The 20,198-nt window shown below is 37.4% G+C and overlaps 1 protein-coding gene across 1 annotated transcript in view; it reads right to left on the reverse strand.

Annotated features, from left to right (window-relative positions):
* Positions 1-20,198, reverse strand: part of LOC110103204 (zinc protease PQQL-like) — a 116,716-nt gene that overhangs the window by 59,955 nt on the left and 36,563 nt on the right. The window contains exon 8 of the mRNA XM_020831813.2: positions 2,540-2,609. Within this exon, the coding sequence (XP_020687472.1) occupies positions 2,540-2,609 (70 nt within the window). The remainder of the gene's footprint in view (positions 1-2,539; positions 2,610-20,198) is intronic.

Genomic DNA, 20,198 nt, shown 5'->3' on the forward strand with positions numbered 1-20,198 from the left:
AAACATAAGAAGAGGCTCATTAATGAGCTGATTCAAGTAGAACTTACAAACTTTAACTCAACTTGTTTTGACCCTTTCCTTGCCTACATCAAGTTAATAATGTTTTTATTCAAGTTATTAAGGATATGTGTATATAAGCTATTACTTGTGTTCAAATACAAGATGGCTTGACCAAGCATTTTCCTATTTCAATTGCATTAAATCAAGGATTGGCTTTAAGCCCATATCTTTTTTCTTTAGCCATGGATAATCTTACTAGAAATTTGCTAGAGGATGTACCATGGTATATGTTTTTTGTTGATGATATTCTTCTTGTTGATAAGACTAGAGAGCGAGTTGATGAAAAATTGAATTATGGAGGTCAACCTTAGAGTTAAAGGGCTTTTGTTTGAGTAGATCTTAAACCGAATGCATGGAATATAATTTTAGTAATAATAAATAGTGGTAGGATTTTGACATTAAGTGATCAAGTCATTAAAAATAGTGCAAGTTTTAGGTACCAACTATGTGTCAAGAACATTCTCTTTAATGGGAAGCCAGATGAAAATGTATACATGGACTTTTCACTTGGTTTTGAAAAATGAAATGGAAATACAATAGTATTCAAATTGAATAAGTCCATTTACAAATTGAAAAGGTCACCAAGAGCTTTGCTTGGATGCTTTGCAAATACAATAAACAAGTATGAATATATTCAAGAACAAATTAATCATAACATGTTCATCAAGAAAGCTATATACCCATTATAAGTAGGGTGACAATAAATGACCCGACCCGCCAACCAGACCAAAAAAATCCAGTTCTATGTTGACCCATTTAATAAACACATCAGGTTTAGGTTGGTTTTTTTACCATTATTAAATAGATTGGGCTGGGTTGACCAGCAAACCAATAAAAGAATCATGTTTGGGTTGACCCAAGAGCCGGTTTTTTACCCAAAAATGATATGTTTAATATCATTTTTTCTTAATTTTTTTACTTGTCATTATAATTTTCTTATTTTTGAACAAATATCATAAACTTTATAGTTAATAATTTATTAAAAAAATTAAACCAAAATAGTTTAATGGGTTAGATTCCGGCCATTCGGGTTGCTAGCAGGTCAGGTTCGACTTGGTGTTTTTGGTCCAGGTCAGGTTCGATGTTGACCCATATTAACACCCCTAATTAAAGTATGGAGCAATTGAAAAATATAGTTGGAAATGAGTTTGAAAATAAGGATTTAGATAAATTAGATATTTATTATGAATGGAAGTGGCCCAAAAATAAGAAATATATTAAAGTCTCTATGTAGAATACCCTCAAGATCTATATAATAAAACCTGTATTTTGGGTGTAGACTAAAAGAAACACCAATTGAGGTAAACTCAAAGTATAAGAGAACAAAAGAAAGAATTCCCATAGAAGGAAAAATATAAGAGATAAGATAGGAAGCTAATAAATTTATCTCACACAATGCGTAATATTGTCTTTATAATCAGCACGGTAAGTTAATGCATACACTCTCCATTCAGGAAGTTGTCTATAAGATCTTGAGATACTTGAAATCTACACCAATACAAGGTTTATTTTTGGAGAAAAATGAACAAAAGAGTACTGAAGCTTTTATCAATGTATATAATGGGCAGAATATAATGATAACAAGAGGTCCACATCAAGTTGTACTAAAGTACCAAGAAACTTAGTCACTTCGAGAATCCCAAAGCAATAAGTTATTTCATGTAGTACTACAAATGCTAAATTTAAAACACTTGTTCAAGAGCATTATGAATTACTTTGACTAAAAATATTTAATGGTAGAACTTAAAGTATAAGTCATAAATCCACTAAAATGATACTCTAATAACAAATCTACAATCAGCATGGCACAAAATATTGTCCACAATCAAGCAAAATATATTAAAGAAGACAATTTATTAAAGGATATATTAAGAAGACCCCATCTCTATAATCTATGTTCCCACAAATCAATAAGTGGAAGACATGTTAACAAAGGGGATTCTAAGATAAAGCATAGAAATACCATTTGACAAGCTAGGAGTAATAAATAACTATTCTCCAACTTAAGCGGGAATATAAAAATTGTAGAATTAAATTCCATGTGAAAAATGTGAGATTAAAATCCCTATTTTTCAGGAATAAATTAGAATATTTCTTACTTATCTTATTATTGTCTTCTATTTCTTGCTGGTTTTGATTAAATTATCAAAGATTTAAGACATCTTTTTATGTCATTGCTGTTTTAAAAAATGGACCGGGCGTATGAATAAAGCAATTCATAAGGAGAAAACATTTCTTCTCGTTTTTCATATTTTAATTAGAAAAATTATCCGCTATTTCAAATCACTCACCAGTTTTCTAGTTTGGATTACTGGCAATTTGAAGGCTCATATAACAAGGTTAAGTAATAACAACATGGACATTGAACTCATCACAAAAAAACTCTAATATCGTTTCCAAGATATCGTCCTGATTACAAGTAGGAAGACATAATTAGTGTCAAGCATATTCATTATAGATGCGGAATACCATGACTTACATGGCAGGATGGTTTTTTGCAGTTGTGCTTCATACTCAATCCCAACCACAGGTTCCTTGCGGAAGAAGTGCTGCAATTCCAAAGCAGATGATTAAACAGCCATATATGTAAATTTGTTAGAGATTTTAGAAATATATTAGACCAGAATCAGGCCATGGCTGAACCAGTTGATAGCATTGAAATAGATACATAGTGAACTAATAAAGGGTGCACCCATGCAAGGAGCCCCCACTACATAGGGTTTTTGGAGAGAGGTTGATATACACACGCCTACCTTCAAATTTGCTGGGAGCCTATTTCGGTGACTCAAAACCTAGGTACCTTCATAATACACAATGAAGTAATGACAAATAACAGCCCTATTTAATCTGGCTAGAATATGAAGCATAAGCCTGGTTGGGAAAAAGAATAATCCAATTTGAAAATGGATCAAAATTAAAATCTCAATAAGCACGTAGATCTTTTTTGCTGGCAAAATATACAAAGGGCTATTCAAATGAATAAGCAATAATGTAAAACAAAGGAAACCACATAACAAAGTAACGCACCTATGTTAAGGAATCAAATTGATTTTATATAAGGAAGAACAAATTATATGTAGAGGGCAACTTAAAACCTTCATATGGTCTTTATTGAAATTAAAACGGAGTATAATCCAGCACAACAAACATCAACTCTACTATTAGTGAGCACAATGATGCTTTCAACCAGAAACATAGGCCATTCATTCATGATCCTTCATGCTTATCATGGCAATTTCTCTAATATCTAATTATATAAGGGAATTTTATGGTCAATTTGTTTCGACATAAGCATTTGGAAGTTGTTGGAACTGAGTTCCATAAGTGAGCTTGATTATAGGAAGTTCTAGTGAAGTTTATTAGTTGTATATGCATTTCGTTATTGTGAAATTAGTTTTAATATTTATTTGGATTGTTGTGACTTTTTTTCACTCATCATACAATTAAATTTAAATTATTTTATTATTATTATGTATAAAAATATTATTCAAACCTATCCTCCATTTCACTTTACATTATCATATTACTTTCAATAATAAGTAAAAGATGAAGGTGATTTCCAAGCTCTCATAAGTGACTCACTTTTCACATTTATGAATGTGAGTTTTAGAATATGAACTCATTTTCACCAACTTTTCACCAAACACACGATACCAAAACTCAGTTTTAGAAGTGAGTTCCAAGCATTTTACTGTCCATCCATTTTGCAAAGCCACATCATAAATCTTCTTACACTTTCTTTGGGATATGTTCGAAGCAAGATTAATAATGCAATGTTGTATTTTTTAATTATAACCAATCACACTTAAATTTTTCTCAAAATAAATGTTTCTCAAATTAATTAGTTAATTATATAATACAAAAATAGTAACTATTATTAATCACATTTCCATCATTTAAGCATACTTTTTAGAAAGAAATCTACAAATTCATAAGATTATTAAGTAGCCAAATTACTTTTTTCCATCATTTTTTGGTGCATTATCGGGCTTCTCACAAAAAAGCATAAATGTGTTAAAAAGGGAAATTTGATAGCTACACACTACGATTAAATACATATAAATATTGTGTATACACCTAAATAGATTTGAAAATTTCTCTAGCAGCATTTACTATAGGCAATTGATTATTCTAGATATCCTTAGATGCAAATAAGCCATTTTAACACATATTTTACATTTTTATTCTTTAAGAGATCTGTCTTATGTATGCTTGAGGTTTATGACAAATCAAAAGCTCGTTTCCACACTATAATGTGCTTATGTTTCATAACGACAATTATTTGATAATGATAATCAATCTTGGTATCTCTATTGCCTTATCTCAACTTTCTTTCTATGAATCATTAAAGAACCTTGCAGTAGAAGCCTATGGTGGAACACAGGGCTTTGACTCTGAGTGGAAAAGGAGAACGAATTTAAATAGGAAATTCCTCCTAACTTTACCTTAAGAAGCTGAACTTTCTAGACACCATTGATCCACTTTATTATTGTTGATAGGCGCCAGTTCTTGAGCATCCATTAGATGGGGGACCATTAATGTTGCCCAATGCTGAAAATGAGCCTCGGAAAGCATCACAATGGGAATTCAAGATCTAGTGCCAAGAAGAGCACTGTTTTGGCTAATATTACTACTTTAGAATTCAGCAGTAAACAGACTTTATATTTACTCCAAATAATTAAGGGCTCCATGATTTCACAACACATGATGATATTCTTCTTTTATCTCTAGAACCAATACATGGCTTCAAATCATGATACATTCCTACTTTGAAAAATAACGGATCCTATCAAATAACTTAATACTTTTATAATACCCAAAAATATTCAAAATAAAGGTGAGCATGAATTTCTACATGTTCATTAGTTTTGTTAAAGTCTATGTTTAATTTCGAGCATCTGGACATATTAAAGTATATGTGAATAATTAATATTACTATGTATGAATACTAACATTTTTTTCTCAGTAAAATTTTTTATAACTATATAACAGTCCTTTAACATTTTGTTATTATTACCTAAATGCTATTATAACATGACTGAAGCTAAAACACTTAAACCCACATGCAATGAGTGGATTTAATCCTACGGTTACGAGAGGAAAAAGGGCAGGTGAGTAGGATCTTAGTGGAATACCAATAATAATATTATATATAGTATCTCAAGCAATAACTCTATAGAAATCTCAAGTAATTCCTTCAGTTATCCCCCCCTCATTTCCACAGTGCTTTTTGATTTGGAAGCAAGCCGCTAGTGTCAGGTGGGTGGGAGACTGGAGAAAGCGATTCTGCTGAGCAAGGGAGATGCAGTTTTCAGGTAATGAAACATAGGAAATCTTCTTTAGGGTTTAAAAATTGGAAGAAAACCAGAGGTGTGTGCTTAAAATAATTTTTTCCTTTCCATCTGAAATAGTATTTTGTTCATTGTAGTGTGTGTAGCAAGTTACGAGTGGTAGAAAATCAGTAAAATGAATGCTTAAATCTTGTTGGTATGTTGCTGAAATCCGTTAATAACACTGAAAGGTTAGCTTAATTTAATATTTTAGATTTCTGAACATTAGGGATGCTGAAAACAGATTATTAAATCAGTAAAAGTTGTTAAATTTAGTGATGTTGTTGAATTCAGTTGCTGAATTCAAAAAATAGGAGGGAAAATAGGTAAAGGACATTATGGGACTGTGATAGTTGCTGATTTTAAAAATTTGAATTGAATGAAGAAGAGCGTGATTGAGGTGGTATACAAAAGAAGAAAGAATCGGGATACCGAGGTGAGATACCCAACTAATTCATAAGAATTAGTTCAAATTTCATATATTTGTAAGTTGATAATTGGCATATTTACGATAGCATGCCTCTCATGTGATAACATGTATTTCCATCTATTTCAAATTATTCGTTGTAGTTGATTCCAGTTATATAGAATGTTGATTCACTTGATACTGGTGATTGTGATTATATAAAAAGAGATGATAGCACAAAAGCAAATGATTAAGTCATATATGGAGGATAGGCCCGTACAAGTAAAGGAGAAAGACCGGACGAGGTTAGCCTACACTCTCTATTATAAAAGTTGGGAATTTGGACCCAAGCTTAAATGAGAGAGCAACCTCAATTCTAAAAGTTGAGAATCTAGACCCAATCTTGAATTTAAAAATTGAAAGGATACAAAAGCTTATAGCCATCATATGACTTGTTTTAAACAGCGTTGAAATATTAGTAAGTTGGAAAGTATTGATATGTTTTCTTGTGATCCACATGGAAGGTGCTCTAACCATATTCTTATTTAGTCACTAATGTTATGCCTTTCACAATGGTTAAAATGTTATTATCAATTCTTATGCATTGCTTGTGTATTTCATTGGACCATAGCTCATTAGCAGTGGTTATACTGCAAGTAAGGGAAAGGAGCCCGTAGGGCACTAGGCGTGAAAGACGTGACAGTTTCTTTTTGGTGTAAATATGTTTTGGGTGTACAAAAAGATCTTAAAGGAAATATGACGGATAACTGTATAAACTTTTTGGTATGTAAGAAATTTTTAAAAGTTTTAGTAAAGTTCTATATTTGCTTTAATTATATTTGATGTTCAGTAAAGTACAGTATATGCTTCCCATTATTAAGTTTGAGTTGATAGGTTGACATGTTAGTAGAGTCAAAATAGATTTCATTTTTACTCACTTTATTCTGAAAGTAGTGGCTCGGAATGGGTGTTAGTAAGGAGGAGTCGGTTTAAATTTTTCTTCACTATTATACTCCAGATTGACTGGTAGGGGAGGGTAAGCCAAACTGGGGTGTGACAACTTTTTAGGCTCTTTTTATGTAGGCTAACAAAAAAGTACCTATAAATCTTGTCCTTTTGCTTAATCTCACTTTCTAAAGTCTATTTTTGCATTAAAATGTAAGGAAATGTGTTTATTATTAGCATATAGAACTATTTTCTTTTCATAGATTATAAATTAGAAGTCTATTATAATCATTATTTTATGTTGAATGAAATAACTTGGATCTTCCCACTATGGACTATCTTCATTCTTAAACTAATTTATAAAAATATGATGATTTTTCCATTAGCATAATTTAAATATTAATGATTAATTTTTTTATTAAAATACATATACTGCATCGTCTTCCTCAATTCTGATCCTATACGTTGTCAAGCTGTGGCCATTTGACAATTAACAGAAATTTCATTGCCTGCGATGGTGTAAAATAACCATGTAGCCCATCATGTCTAACATTTACATCCAGATTTCTTAGATCCGCTAATCAAATTATAATCTAAATATCATGGTAAATTTCATAAATTTTGGAATATTTTGTACAAGCCAAGTACTTCAGCTTTATGGAAATAATAAACTGTGGGGAAATATTTCTTAATCATAACTACTTATTTCTAATCAATCAAATGGCTTCATTTGAAGTGACAATCGACTTATTAAAATTCAATTCAATAAGCCTACGGTGCATCACATATGTGTAACTCATATTTCTGCATAATCTAATTGCAATTGGAAACAATTACTTATGTTATAAATCCTTTTCTGCAATTCAGTGTTAAAAAAATGGTCATATAACAACATAATAAAACACATTATTTAAAATAACAAAACCAAAACTGCTTAAGAGAATTTATTAATATTTAAAACGAGAAGAAGATAACAAGGCATTGGAACCTTACAAATTTCTCCAAAATGTATATCATAAAGTTCAAAACTAAATGCCCTGGTTGGAAGCGTATAATTACTTGTTGATCTAATGGGCATTCAGGATGAAAGGTTCATATCACAATTATGTTGAATTTAATGAAGATGTGCATGAAGAACAGTTAGTAATATTAGTAGTGGATATTTAGTGACTATTAGAGTCACTTCAACGATAGTTTGCATTGTGTATGATAGGTTTTGGAAGTGCTTACAGGCTACAGCACATTCAAATGAATCATACTGGATAATCAAATGGTACAAGTTTGGATATGGATAACTTGGCTCTTTTATACAAAAGAAAGAGTTATATATATATGAGAATCTCGAAAAATGAAGTGCCTCAAAGGGAAATATTACTTGAAAGCGAAGCATATAAGGAAGAAATAAATACATCTATCTTATATGAATGATCCAAGTGTTGGGAATAAATAAACCACTAACAAGAAAAAGCTTAGGAAGGATAAAATGTGTACTTTAAGATCGATGTTATAAATATAGTGTGCACGATTACATATTAGAGAAACTATGAGCATGACACTTATTGATTATAAAGTTTTGGGAAATAGGTTATTATCTATGATGCACCAATACTTACTCAAAGAAGTATCTAATGCATGACATGTATTAGACACAACACACAGTCGACACTCCTCTGGCACGTATTGGACTTGTCTGATTAAAAAACTGTTAAAAATAAATTAGACATGTGTCTTAAATAATTTATGAAAAAAAATTAAATATAATTTATTGTATTTCAATTTTCTATTTATTAAAAAAATAAAGCTAAAATTCACATTTTCTCTCCGTAGACCCAAATCTATCACTTACAAAAATATCACACTCGAACATGATGTAGACAAAGGGGGGGTCAACTCATACCCAAAATAATTTAAATTTTGGCTTCCCTTGAGTTTACAAGCTCAATCAAATTTGAGCTGGAATTTAGCTCATTTATGAGCTGGTCTTTAGTTCATTTATTGAACTAAGGGTTAGCTCATTATTAGCTAAATTTTAGCTCATAGTTATCTTTATTAATGTAATTTTATTTTAGTTTTTATGTCTTAATTAAAGTTTGTCTCTAGGAATTCCAAAATGGCTTTTGAAATTCCAAGATGTTTTGTTTCCCATGCCATGGCTCCTTGGCTTCCACGGTGGGCTGCTGTTTTCCGTGCCGTGGCCCCTTGGTTCCCACGGTGGCTGCTGGTTTTCCGAACTGGAGGCTTTCCCGTGGCTTTTGGCGCCTTGGTTCCATGCGGTCCCTTTGGTTCCCGTGGTTGCTCCTTCGATTCCTGGGCTGGGCTGTTTTTCCGTGAAAAGCAAGGGGCTTTTCATGGCTTGTGTTGCTTGGATTCTTGTGGGAATTCAATGTTATGTGGCTTTTTTTATTCCCCTTTCATACCTATAAATATGAGGGGTTTGTAATATTTTAAAATAGTTATGTGAATGATTTTTAGAAATTGAAACCTGCGGGTTTTGTTGGAAAAGCTTGCGAGCTTTGTCCACCTTATTCTCATCCCCTTTGGAAATCTTGCGAGCTCTTTCCACCCTTCGTCTTGGCTTCTAATTTCTTTCGTCTCTCCGCAAGTTTATACCTCACTTGTATCCCTCTTCTATAAGTGAAGCAAGTTTAGGGTGTCTTTAATTTCGATTCGAGTTTATTAAATCGTCGTTTGTAGTCCTTAATTTCTTCTTCTTAAGTTTTATTTGAAATGTAAGGCTTTGTTCGGCTCTCTCCTCTCATTTTTCGAGCGTGTCGTTGTTTAGTAGGTCCCTTGCCAGCGGAGGTCCTCAGGTGCCCCATCCCCCGGATTTTTGCCCGCATCAGAACATTTCCATTTTCATTTCTCTCTTATGGGTGTGGCTAGGGTTTCACAACAATATTCGATGTCATCTCAATATTGATGTTTGACATCATCACAACATCAATGTTTTAAAACCATCTGATATTATATTGACATTGATGCTCAACGCCAGCAATTTCGACACCCACAATCACCCTTGTGCCTTCTCAACATCTCTTATTTGTCCAACATCATCTCAATATGGACAACCGATGCAATCTCGACATCGACGATTGACATCATCATGACATCAACACCCAATGCCCATTGCACAACATCAATGCCAACTCTCAATAGAATGATCATCTTCCCTCTCAAGCCTGGTAAATGACATCGACGCCTAACTCTCAACATCATAAAATTAATCATTTTAGTACAAATATTTGCTGAATGTCTTATTATTTCTCAATTATTCTTAATATTCCGCTTATTTTATTTATATATGTCAGGTTTAAAATATAAAAATTATACTATCATGAAACATGTGTCTGTATTCTATATTTTCAATAATTGACATGTTCATGTCGCCATATCCGTATCTGTGCATCATAGGTTATTATAATTTGTGAAAGTAGAAAGGAAAGAATAAGATGCACCGATAAAACACGTAGATAACATGTGGATGGAATAGACAAAAAAGGTGGTAGATCAGAAATAAAAACTCTATAATGAACTAAAGCTAACAAAATATTATCACCACAAATAATGAATGCAGGAAACGATTGTATACAGCCAACATGCAATAATTGAAATAATGCTAACGGCGATGATGACTATTAACAAACATTTTTGTATCGATCAACTCAATCGATCGTCATCGAGGCGAAATTAACCCAAATTAAACCTTAATTTAATTAAATTAAATTCATTTTAATTTAATTAAAATTAAATCAATTCAAATCAAACCCTGTCGAGCCCAATTCGATGCAATTCAGCGCCGATTCGAGTTCAATTTCATGAAATTAACTCGATCGAGCCCAAATTGAGACAAATCGATCCGAGTCGAGTTCAATTCAACTCAATTTCAGCCCAAGCACTCAATTTGGGCTAGATTGAGTCTCAAAATTAAAAAAATGATACCTAAGGATGAGATCCCATCTCAATTCACACTCAAATTTCTGTCAAATCCATCAGAGAATCTACTCAAGTAGGATTTCTCTCATTTCGTGCAGAGAGGGAACAGAATTGGGCGTTGAGGGCGGTCGACCTGCTCCTTGCATGCGCTTCTAAGAGCGTGAGAGGGAGAGGGGAGCCTCATTCGGCTCCCCCTGCTGTCCGTCCCAACCGAGAGAAAGAGAGAGAGTGGGAGAAGGAGAAGCGAACCCCTGCATCCGCGACGTTGCTTGCGTGCAGAGCTCCATTCCGCGCCTAGGCCTTCATTCCCCCCCCCCTTTTTCGCGTGCGGATCCTCCATCCGGCGCCACCCAGGGCTTCGGCAAATCCTTCTAGGGTCCGATCTCCTCCCATTTACCATACCTCATGAAGCAATCGGCCTGTAAGTTCGATCCCAAGCCACCGATTCTCTCCAAATCTAGGCTGGTGCGACTTTTCCTCCGGAGGAAGGCTTCTACCCCTTTCTTCTTCAACTCTGATGAGTTTGTAGAGAGTAGGGAGCTCTTGGAAGCTTCCAAACAGCAAGGGAAGCCTCCAAAACCTCCCAAACAGCGGTTTGGAGCCTTCGAAATGCCTTGGACAACGGCGGCGACGTCTGGAGTGGCTTGCACAGCGGTCTTCCTCCCTCGGAGCGACTTGGACAACACATGGAGCTTGGATAGGAGCGAGCGTTAGGACAACCCGGGAGAGGTAAAAGACTAAAACTTAGGAAAAGCCCTAAGGCCCCCTAGCTGTTGATGTGTGGTTGACGTCCCCAAGCCCAAGGTCCTTAGAAAACTTTAATTTTTGCTCTCCCAAAATCCCTCATTGGTTGTCCTCTTCGCAAAACAATGGAATTTGATGATTTCCATTTGTTGGCTCTTATGTGAGAGTCCGGAGAGGATTTCGATGCGTGTGGAGGTGTTGGATTGGTATCCAACACCTTCCAAATTGTATGATTTTGCATTCATGCATGTCCTCCATCACCTATGATTGAACCATAAGTTAGGCCATTTTATTTGACCTAGAAATTAGAAGTTAGGGTGTAGACTTTTACAACGCCGCATGCAATGTTATACTCCTTAGATTGATATGTTATGACAAAAATTAACATGCAAGTGTAAGTACTCATGCTTAGAGAAGCCTAGGGAAATAATAATGGGTCATCCTTTTCTCCAACTCTTGAAATCCCTCAAAAATTTGAGGTTTTCATTCATGTTTTCCAAATCGTTGTAGTAAACATGGATCAGACAACGGCGACCTTGAAGTATGTTCTGACGAACTCCGTAACCATCTTGAAGGCAATGGCCGAATTCCCTTCAGGGCATTTAAATGGCCGAGAGAGGCCGCGCGAGCGCAGAACGCTACTCCGGCTTGTAAGTCTTTCTACCTTTTGGAACCTACGCTGCCATTGAATTGTATAATAGCAAGAGATTAAAGCGCCCGAGCATGGAATCCGATCGTCGCTTTTGCCAGCAGAGATATTCCAGTTAATCTGTAACCTAAATAGTAGAATCGAATCTGAAAATTTGGGCAGGAGGAAATAATTAGCTATTTAAGTTAAAATGCTCAGTGAATGGATGAGGAGAAATCATGACTAATTTGTTCAATTACCATTCCAAGCATATAGCAGGCATACATATTGCCGTCTATACAGCAGCACCCGAGAAAACGATGAGCGAAATCCGACCAATTTTTCGCCTTCACCGAAGCACTCTCATAGAGGCCCTTGAGAGAACTGGTTTGGTGAGACACAAAAAGCGAAATCTTTTGCAACTGGTAAGAAATTGAGACACTTTCGATCGATTCAATTTCTTACCAGATGCAAAAGATTTCACTTTTTGTATCTCGCCAAACTAGTTCTCTAAAAACCTCTGTGAGAGTGCTTGCGATGAAGGAAAAAAACTGGTCGAATTATGCTCATTGTTTTCTCTGGTGCTGCTGTATGGCTGGCAATATGCATGTCTGCTATATGCTTGGAATGGTAAGTGAACAAATTAGTCATGATTTCTCTTCATCCATACACTGAGGATTTTAACTCAAATAGCTAATTATTTCCTCCAGCCCAATGTTTCAGATCTGATTCTACTATTTAGGTTACAGATTAACTGGAATATCTCTACTAGCGAAAGCGGCGATCAAATTCCATGCTCAGGCGCTTTACTCTCTTGCTATTATACAGTTTAATGGCAGCGGAGGTTCCAAAAGGTAGAAAGACTTACAAGCCGGAGTGGCGTTCTACGCTCGCGCGACCTCTCTCGGCCATTTAAATGCCCTAAGGGAATTCGGTCATTGCCTTCAAGATGGCTATGAAGTTCGTGATAACATAATTCAAGGTCGCCGATGTCGATTCAATTTCCTATATGCATAAGTAGGATTCAAATAGGGCTGTCAATTCGTGTCGGCGGGTCGTGTTCGGGTTAGACCCGAATTTGACCCGGCTGTATCTGACCCGACCCGGACATGACTCGAAACAAGTTTCGGGTCAATTCTCTGGACCCGAACCCGACCCGGATAGGGTTCGGGTCAACACGACCCGACACGGAATTTTGAAATATGCGGTTTTCGGTCACGAAGTAGAGGCAGGCGGCGGCACGCACAGCGGCCGGCGGCAGCAGCAGCGGTAGGCGGCGCTGCGGCGAGGCAGCAGCGGCAGTCGGTCGGCACGGCACTGCGGCAGCGGCAGCGGCACTGCGGCGGCGTAGCGGCTACAGCGAAGCCGCGAACGTCGAGATCGCGAACGTAGAGACTGCGACTCGACGCGTGCCAGTCGCCAGAGCGGCAGAGGCGAGACAGCGCCAGTCTCCAGTGACGCGATTGGGAGGTTGGACTGCGACACGACGTGTCGAGTTGATTCGCGGGCAGGGCGGGCACGCCGGGCAACAGAAACGGACAAACTCATTTCCGGGTCATTTCCTGGTCATTTTCGGGTTTCCGGGTCAACCCGAACACAACCCGTAACGCAAATCGTGTCAGTTCTTTGAACCCAGATTTTTCCGGGTCGTGTTTCGGGTCGTGTCAAAAATTGACAGCCCTAGATTCAAACATAAGGGTTGCATGTGTAGTTATCCAATTTGAACCGTCGCGAAAAAATTGACATATGTTTAGGGTACCTTACATATGCTAAAATTCTTTGCCTTCCAAGCTTGGTGAAAATTTAATAAAATTGTTTGATTTAACATAAGCATATATGATATTAAGTTTGTTGTGAGGTTCACCATAAGTCTCCAAAGACTTATGTTGTAAACCCCACAACATGCATGATCAAACAAATCCATGATGACAAGCTTCTTCATCAAGTTTAATTTGTTTAAAATGGTGATTATTATTTGCTTAGAACAACCCACAATCTCTAGAGATTTGGAAGGCAATTAAATAGGCTCATTTAATTCTAAATAACTTTGAGGTTGCATGGGCCTTCATAAGCTCATGAGTGCCTATGTTTGGAATTATCTAATCCTATTTTTGGAACTTCTAAATTAGAGTTTTTGAATAAAATAATTGAGATGCATGTGTATATCAAGGGTTGTTTGTTCGCTTTCTTTCTTGTACCCAAAAATTTATAAATTTATAAGCATACTCATCTAATTCCTAAGTGCTTGTAAAGCAAATGTGGAATACCTCATAGCCTTTAAGGGCTCATGAGGTATGTCCCGTTATATTTCAGAATTACTTAAGTATGATTAGTATAATTTATAAATTAAGGGGTTTGAATGCAATGTCAATCAAACTTAGCATACGTTCATCCCCCTAAACATACAAACTTCATTCGCATGTTTCTAGGTTTCTTAGATAATGTCAAATCCGATTTTGAGACCTCTTAGAAATCGTAGGAGATCAAGTTTCCCCTCTCCACATGAATCCAAAACATTCATTCAAACTTTAAGGAACCATCTTTCCAATTTAATTCCCCTTCATACATGATGTTTGGAGCCTCCTCAAGGCTCCAAATGTTAGATTGTGTGAATTTTAGCTCTACCCTAAGAGCTACGAACCATCACGTGTTTACCTTTAGGTTTCTCCTAGATGTTGTCAAAACGGATCTTTAGGATATTCCTAGAAACTTCCAAATTCCCAAAATCATATCAAAATAGATTTAGGAAAACTCTCCAACGCATTAGGAAGTTGCTCTTCTCTCCTTTACGCGAATCTAAATTATTTGTAGGAAAGTAAGAAGTTCCCTTGTCACGACCCGTCCCAGTTAGCTCGTATATACGAGGCGGGAACGAAATCGGACGTTCAGATCAGTCACTAATCATCTTTGATGTAACAAAATTTCTTAAGGAAACCTTGCATTTCTTATACCAAAATCTTTTCCTCACATTCTTCTAACAATCCCAATAAAAAACAAAAAAAGAGAAATCCTAAATTTCGGATTTAATTTTTTTTTTTTAAGAAATCTTGACATGTAAGGTATAAAACCATAGATCCAAACAAACCCTAAAGGTTTTCTAAAGAATCCCTAAGAAAAAATCAAACCCTAAAAATTTTTACTTCAATAAAACTAAAGAAAAATTTCATATTCTTCAAGAAGAACTTACCTCAAGCCTTCCGCTACGTTTTTCCTAAAGAATCTCGTCGGAATCTCGCCCCCGAGCCCAAGCCGACGCCGCTCCTCCCTTTCTCGCGTCGCCTCTCTTCGTTCGGCCGAGAGAAACACAACAAGGGATTTCGGTCTCTTAGGCTTATGAGGGCTTTAAGTAAAAGCTTTTACGCATGTGCCCTTATTCCTATAATTTCTCTATTGTCATATGAAGGGTAAAATGGGTATAAAAGGCCAAAAGTTACTTAACGAACTTTGGCGAATTCTAATTTTCAAACCGTGCGAAATTAGATACAAGTTCTGGCACTGGAAGAACTCCCACTACTATCAGTTCTGATCTTCTTTACACTAGAACCTCTAGAATGAGTCTAGAAGCTCCTGGTCTTCTCAAAGCCTTTCCTCTTCTGTTGGAAATCTCTCCTCTTCTGAATAGTTTGAAAATCAACCTCTATCCTCCTCGCTCTTTCAACCAACACAGCATAATCTTCAATGCCAAGAAGAACCAATGGCTGGCAAATTGCATCGCGAAGCCCTGATAAAAACTTATGACACTTATCCTCAGCAGTAGCAATAATCTGAGAGGCATAACGGGACAGTGTGGTAAACTCAGCTTCATATTGCATGACTGTCCAATCCCCTTACACCAGTCGCATGAATCTCTCCTACATCTGTCTCCTCGCAGAAGGAGGCACAAACCAATCTCTGAAAACTTTCACAAAGTCCTCCCATAAGATCTGGGAAGCTATTCTACCACCAAACTTCTCCAATGATTGTCCTCTCCACCACCTCTCTTTACAGGAGTAGGAGAGCCAATAGATACTGAAAACTGGCTTTTGAGGATGAAAAGATACTAGAGGGTATGCAATGTCCTGTCGATCAGAAGGTGACTTTAGCCACCTTTGCTCTGGATGGGGAGGCTCGGCGTCGGCTTGGGCTCGGGGGCGAGATTTCGGCGAGATTCTTTAGGAAAAACGTAGGGGAAGGCTCGAGGTAAGTTCTTCTTGAAGAATATGAAATTTTACTCGAGTTTTATTGAAGTAAAAATTTTTAGGGTTTGATTTTTTCTTATGGATTCTTTAGAAAACCTTTAGGGTTTGTTTGGATCTATGGTTTTATACCTTACATGTCAAGATTTCTTAAAAAAAAAATTAAATCCGAAATATAGAATTTCTCTTTTTATGTTTTTTTATAGGGATTGTTAGAAGAATGTGAGGAAAGGATTTTGGTATAAGAAATGCAATGTTTCATTAAGAAATTTTGTTAAATGAAAGATGATTAGTGACTGATCTGAACGTCCGATTTCGTTCCCGCCTCGTATATACGATCTAACTGGGCCGAGTCGTGATATCCCTTCCTTATGCCCATGTCCCTCATGCATGGTAGTCGGGGCATCCTCAAGGCTCCAATTATTATAGTGCATGAGTCAAGACTATATGATCAAATTTGTTGACCCGTATCCAGTTAAAAAAATCAAAAATCAAATCTCACCTGCCCTGCAATCCCACGTCGCTCCCCACGTCGCACGTCGCACGCCCCTTGCACGTCGACGCCTCTTCACGCACGATCGATCTCAGCGTTAAAACGAGAGCGAGCTCGTCATTCGCGTGCGCTGGAATCCCGATCCAGAGCTCTCCTTCCCTCTCTCGCACACTCCCTCAACCCGTCGAGGTCGCTCGACTTCACTCCTCCGGCGCCTTCGCGGCTGTGCGACGTCGCTCCTTCAACGACCTTCCCTTTCTGTCGGATCGCAGGTTAAGACATTTTGATCGGAGCAACAATCGGGAGCTCGCTGGTGGTGAAGTTAACTTTCTCCCTTTCACGATTTCTCCGGCTCCTTCGTGGCTGGTCCGACCCCGCTCCTTCGTGGCTTCGACGACTTTCCCTACCTGTCGGGATGGAAGTTACGGCATTCCGATCGGAAGCAAAGAACGGGAGTTCGCCGGCTCTGAAAGTAACTTTCTCCCTATCACGCGCGTCCTCGGCTTTGTCGTGGCCGTTAAACTTTATTCCTTCGAGCGACTCTCCCTTCCTGTTCGGATCGGAAGTCACACATTTTGATCGGAACAACAACAGGAGCTCTCTGACTGTGAAGGTAGCTGCCTCCCTTCACACACTCTTCGGCCAAACCCATAAATCTGCTGAACCAGAGAAGGTAAAGGGAGGGATTAATTTGTTTTAATTAAAATTAATTTTAATTATAATTATTTTGATTAATTATAATTAGTATAATTAATTATAATTAATTTTAATTAAGTGATTATAATTAATGTTAATTAATTATAATTAATTTAATTAAAATTAATCTTAATTAATTATAACTTCTTACGCCTGTTTTTCCTCCTGCCTCGATCCACGAGCCATCGCTGACGACTCCTCCAATGTATAAATTTCTAACTCAAATCCTATCCTCGACACGCTTGACGAGACGGTGGACCCCCTATACGCACTCTTGTAGCATGGTGGGGGGAAATCCGGTGTGATGAGTGTGAAGAGGCGGGTAAGCCCTATACACGCTCTTGTGGCGTGGTGGGGACGGTCCTCGACCTCGACACCGCCGACGACTGCTACGTAAGGTATGACATTCTAAAATCTCATTCTCGACATTTGAAGCGGACCGGGGAACCACCTAGATGCGCTCTTGTAGCACGGTAGGAGGGAGCCAAGTGCAAAGCATACGACGAGGTGGGTAAGCCCTAAACACGCTCTTGTAGCGTGGTGGGGAGAGCTATTGGTGTTCTTGTACGGTACTGCTGAATGCCCCATACACGCTCTTATAGCGTGGTGGGATGAAAATTTGTACGGTCGCGGTGTCTAAGGACACCTACCATACACGCTTTAGTAGCGTGGTGGGAAGGCCCAACTCCCCTACATTCCCCCAAACGGGGGATATGCCGGGGTACTGCCGAAATTTTCACTGAAATGTACAAAGACTTGAACAATTTGAAGACCTTCTTGGGCAATAATATAGAAGACCTATACTCGAACAAAAATATACATAAATTAAACTAAATGAGCAGAGGACTTGTACAAAGAACAGAGGACTTGTGGACCTAAATTTGAACAAAATTCTAAATGATTTTTAAAGGTCAAAATCAAATGAAATAAAATCAGATTGGAATTAAATTCAAATCATTTTAATGCAAGATTGCACTTGCAAAGATTCTAGAAGACTTTGAACAATCACTTGAACTTGTTCTTGGAACTCGAACTGTGCAACATCAGGGGACCCGAACATAGAACTCAAACTCAAGTGAACTCTAACATAAATTGAACAAGATTTCAGAAGGCTTGAACTCAAATGAGAACTTCATTGAAATAGAACCTGAACTCAAGTGAAATACAACAGTTTTGAACTCAAAGCAGAAGCTTGAACATTGAATTTGAGTGGGGCAGCGTCAAGTAGAACTTGAATGCAATAAACTCCTACAATATTCTCTATAAAGTCAATGCACTGTACTTGTAAGCAACAGCAGACAACTGCAAGGTGCACGAATACTACTTGTGAACATTGAATTTGAGTGGGGCAGCATCAAATAAAACTTGAATGCAATAAACTCCTACAATATTCTCTATAAAGTCAATGCACTGTACTTGTAAGCAACAGCAGACAACTGCAAGGTGCACGAATACTACCCATATGTAGCAATCAAAGATCCATCCCCACAAACAAGTGCAAATACATCAAACCCACCCGAGATTGGTGAAAGGGTGGATATGATTGAGAGGGTGATGTTGGCAATTGATGAAAAAATACCTCAAGACATACGGATAACAAATGATTATCAAAATAAGTTACCACAAATGAGGATCAAACATCAGTACCTGAATATATGATACACACTAAATGATGCTGATAAATACAGTGGATTTCTACAAACAATCCTTACAAGTTTGCCTGTTGATTGAGATGGCAAAACTGGAGACCAGCAATCGAAGATTCGCCTCTACAAACAAGTACAATCAACAAACCACCTGAGATTGGTGAAAGGTGGATACGATACTAATGTAAATGACCCTTCTACAAACACTTCCAGGAGGTCGTAGTGAATACAGCGGCCCCCTGCAAATGGATAGTTATGGATAACAACAGTGTATTGAAAGTACAATGAATCACTATGGACACAAGTACGGATATCACCTACGCCAGTGGTGATCAAGATCTTCAAGTATGTCAGGTACAATGGCAGCCCGGTGTATGAAAGAGGACCGTCCCCTGTAAACAAGTACAATTAGCAAAACCACCTGAGATTGGTGAAAGGTGGATATGGTACTGATGTCAATGGGTCTTCTACAAATACCTTCAGGAGGTCGTAGTAGATACAACGATGCCCTGCAAATGAACACTTGTGGATAACATGTACCACAAGTGGATATATCGTAGGTACAACGAACCATAGTGGGCACAAGTACAAGCATCACCTACGATAGTGGTGATCAAAGTGCTGTCAGTATACCGGGTACAAAGACAACCCGATGTACGAAAAAGGACACCCCTTGGCAGAAGAGAGAAAATGTTTGAACAAATTAGAACCAAACTTCCTGGTGTTCCAAAGTCTCTTCTTAGTTCTATACTTGAGAAGAAAATAGTTCTGGTGCCCACAAACACCAGAAATAGCAAGTCCACTACATCGAAGAGCCTAAAAAAGAGTTCTTTCCAAATCAACGGTCATTGACTCCAAAGTCCAGAAAGTCCCGTCCCCGGTGAATGACAAAGGGGGAGTCAACATCAAGACACCACGCCACCGGATTTACAATACTTATGAAAGCAGACAGAAAGCGTCTACCAACGTTTAAAATTGCGCAATAAAAGGCGCGCCTTTGCGCAATTTCGTCCATTTAAGCCTCAAAGCCTACGCAATAAGTTTAGTTTATGAGGCTTACGCCTCCAGTTTACTGAGGCGCGCCATAAGGCGCGCCTTGCCTCATATATTTAAGGCGTTGCCTTTTTAAAAATTAACCTAAT

Source organism: Dendrobium catenatum, unplaced genomic scaffold (genome assembly GCF_001605985.2).
Source record: "Dendrobium catenatum unplaced genomic scaffold, ASM160598v2 fragScaff_scaffold_1074, whole genome shotgun sequence".
Classification (NCBI taxonomy): Eukaryota; Viridiplantae; Streptophyta; class Magnoliopsida; order Asparagales; family Orchidaceae; genus Dendrobium; species Dendrobium catenatum.